The sequence below is a fragment of the Rutidosis leptorrhynchoides genome, chromosome 8 (assembly GCF_046630445.1).
Source record: "Rutidosis leptorrhynchoides isolate AG116_Rl617_1_P2 chromosome 8, CSIRO_AGI_Rlap_v1, whole genome shotgun sequence".
NCBI lineage: Eukaryota > Viridiplantae > Streptophyta > Magnoliopsida > Asterales > Asteraceae > Rutidosis > Rutidosis leptorrhynchoides.
The window spans coordinates 84,904,556-84,907,771 of NC_092340.1; the positions used below are offsets into that span (position 1 = coordinate 84,904,556).

General features: G+C 41.0%; 1 protein-coding gene across 1 annotated transcript; it reads left to right on the forward strand.

Annotated features, from left to right (window-relative positions):
- The first annotated feature begins 785 nt into the window (after positions 1-785).
- On the forward strand, positions 786-2,670 carry LOC139863579 (uncharacterized). The gene is made up of 4 exons (XM_071852199.1): positions 786-1,088; positions 1,185-1,407; positions 1,591-2,073; positions 2,318-2,670. Exons 1-4 carry the CDS (start codon positions 786-788, stop codon positions 2,668-2,670), a joined length of 1,362 nt encoding a protein of 453 aa, XP_071708300.1.
- The last annotated feature ends 546 nt before the right edge of the window (positions 2,671-3,216 follow it).

Sequence of the window (3,216 nt, forward strand, 5' to 3'; positions counted from 1 at the left end):
ATGAGACCAAGGTGAGTTTCATAGGTAAATTCATATATAATTAATGTGATAATAATATGTTCGGTATTATGATGTTTTGTTTGTATGTTCATGAATATTATTGTTGAATGATACAAGTATTTATTTTATGATTAATGAATAAGGTTGACGTGGAACCAGTACGAAAACAAGAGTCCTATTAGGACTATAACTTAGTCCATATATTAATTAATTTATTTATTTGTTTCTTTAGTTATTTTGTTTCCATATCTTTTATTTCCTTATTTTAGGAGTTTGATTCCTTTTCCAATTCTTCTTTGCTTAGTATAAATTAAACCCTATGTAAGCCATTCCACGGCACCAATTTTTATTCAATAAAAAAGCCGTATTACTCTTTTATCTACAATTGTGAACAGATTCATGATTGTTTTATTAATTGCGAAGAGCGTTTGTCTCCACAACATCCTCATCCGCATTAGTTGGTATTAGAGGCAGGTGTTTTCCTATACGGTAACTGGCTCAGACGGAAGGGATAGAGATGATCAGCCTGATCTTGTTAAAGTGATCGAAGGTTTAACAGCAACAGTTCAAATTCTCACCACCCGAATGGAACAAACCGAGAAGGCAGTTCGAGAATTGAAAGAAGAACGAGAGGGACCAAGATCTGGGGAAGACGACGACAGGGTTTACCTTGGCGCTAAACCCGATTCCAGACCCACCACCACCAGTACAAATCGCCACTAGCACCACGTAACAACCAACCACCACGACAACCCCTAAAAAACACATGTCAATATCAATGACCCATGCACCAACAGTATTGGGACGACAACGACTCTTCAACAGATGATGAGTCACAACAATACTACCATCGTGAAACCCAACCCGCACGGCAACAGAACAGAAGCGATGATTTCCGCCTAAAAGTGGACCTTCCTTCCTTTAATGGAACACTTAGCATCAAGGAATTTCTAGATTGGTTAGCAGGGGTTGAACGGTTCTTTGAGTTCGATGACATACCCAAGAATAAGCATGTGAAACTAGTTGCTTATAGATTAAAAGGAGGCACTTCATCATGGTGGGAACAAACCCAAAATCAACGACAACGGGCACGAAAATTACCTATACGAAACTGGAATAAGATGAAGAGAATGTTGATCTTCCGATTTCTGCCCCCAGATTATGAGCAATTTTTATTCTAGCAGTACCAGTCCTTGAGGCAAGGACAGAAAACCGTAGCCGAGTATACTGCTGATTTCCTAAGGCTAGCATCGAGGAATAATATAGTAGAGACCGAAGGACAACAAATATCACGTTACCTGTTTGGACTAAGGCCTGCCATTCGAGAAAAGATAGGGTGCCAAATAATTATGACCTTGACTGAGGCTTGCAATCTTGCGCGGCGTGCAGAAACTATGACCACTCGTGGTAACTTTGGGAATTAACAATATGCTTCAACTTCTCGAACACCCACAAAACCCGCTACTACGACTATAACAACACATGAAATTACACTGCAAGATTCGAACACTAAAGAACCAGGGAAGAAACCCATCTCGAATACTTATAGTCGGCCAACAATTGATAAATGTTATAGATGTAATCAAACAGGGTACAAGTCAAACAATTGTCCTGAAAGACGTCATGTGAATTATACTCAATATGATGATGAGTTCGAAGAAGATGAACAAGGTGATGACTATGTATGTGAGCCTGATGGGGAAGGAGATCAGGCGACCACCCTTGTGGTCCGTAAAGTTCTGTTAGCACCTAAGCAAGTTGACACACAACGCAACCTGCTGTTCCATACCAGGTGCACAATTTCATGCCACATCTTTGATTTAATTATTGATAGTGAGAGTTGCCAGAATATTATTTCCAGCGAGTTGGCTCATAAGTTGAAACTTTCCTTGGAGAAACACCCCGAACCCTACATTATTGTTTGGATTACGGATAGACCTGGCATTAAAGTAACTGAAAGATGTTGTGTGCCTTTATCAATAGGAAAGTATTACACCGATGAGGTATTATGTGACGTTGTTGACATGAATGCGCGCCATCTACTTTTTGGTAGACCGTGGCAATTTGACCGGGGTACCACACATGATGGAAGAAGCAATACATATTGTTTTGTGAAGGATGGGAAACCCATTACCCTGCTGCCTCTGAACTTTAAACCTACGACCACGCCTCGTAGGAATGAGAGTTTCCTGACCTTGGCGCAATGGTACAGAATTTGCGCAAACCTTCAAATCTTCAAAAGAACTTTAATTGCTCGTTATCAAGGAGTTCTTTGCAACTAACAACCAAACTGATGGTGTTACCTTACCCACTACAGTACAACACCTTTTATCTCAATTCTCCGACCTGATGCCACTTGAATTACCGAAAGTGCTTCCACCCATGCTAGACATTCAACACGCCATCGATTTGGTTCCCGGTTCTAGTCTACCGAACCTTTCTCACTATCGGATGAATCCGAAAGAAAGTGCTATTCTACAACAAATGGTTGAGGAGTTACTCCAAAAGGGACTCATTCGGACAAGCATGAGCCCATGCGCAGTCACGGATCTCTTAACCCCAAAGAAAGACGGTAGTTGGCGAATGTGTGTGGACAGTCGCGCCATCAATAAATTTACAGTATGCTACCGCTTTCCCATTCCACGCCTCGAGGACATTGTAACACCCTGATTTTTTTTATATCACAGCGGAAGACTGAATTTACATAAATACCCTAAGATAACATTTACAAACCATAGTTATCAAATCATCTTAGTTAACTTTATTACAATCATTTCAAAACAACGGTGTTACATAAATCCTTTCAAAATCAGAAAACATCAGAGTTAAGCTGGTAGTCAAACATGTCTTCAATCCGTCCACAACACCCTTCCTAACCAGTAGTACCTAAACCTGCAAGGGGTGGAAATGTGGGGGAGTTAGCACATAGCTAAGTGAATGGATACTATCTAACAGACCAAGCATAAGCATCTGAACATGCAAGGGTCACATCTATGCTAATGTCCTGAACTAGCATACAACAACTCACAATATGAGGATCGGCGGCTTGTACGAGCACACGACTTAGTTGATCAAGCTACAGTCTACCGATAGTCCGCTTTACTGATTCCACTGCATAACCGTCCAGACGCAACACATGCGTCCTTCTATGCTATACGGAACAATCAGTAACATCATGACCCGACCAGGCTACCACAGTCGACCTCTCATCAACCC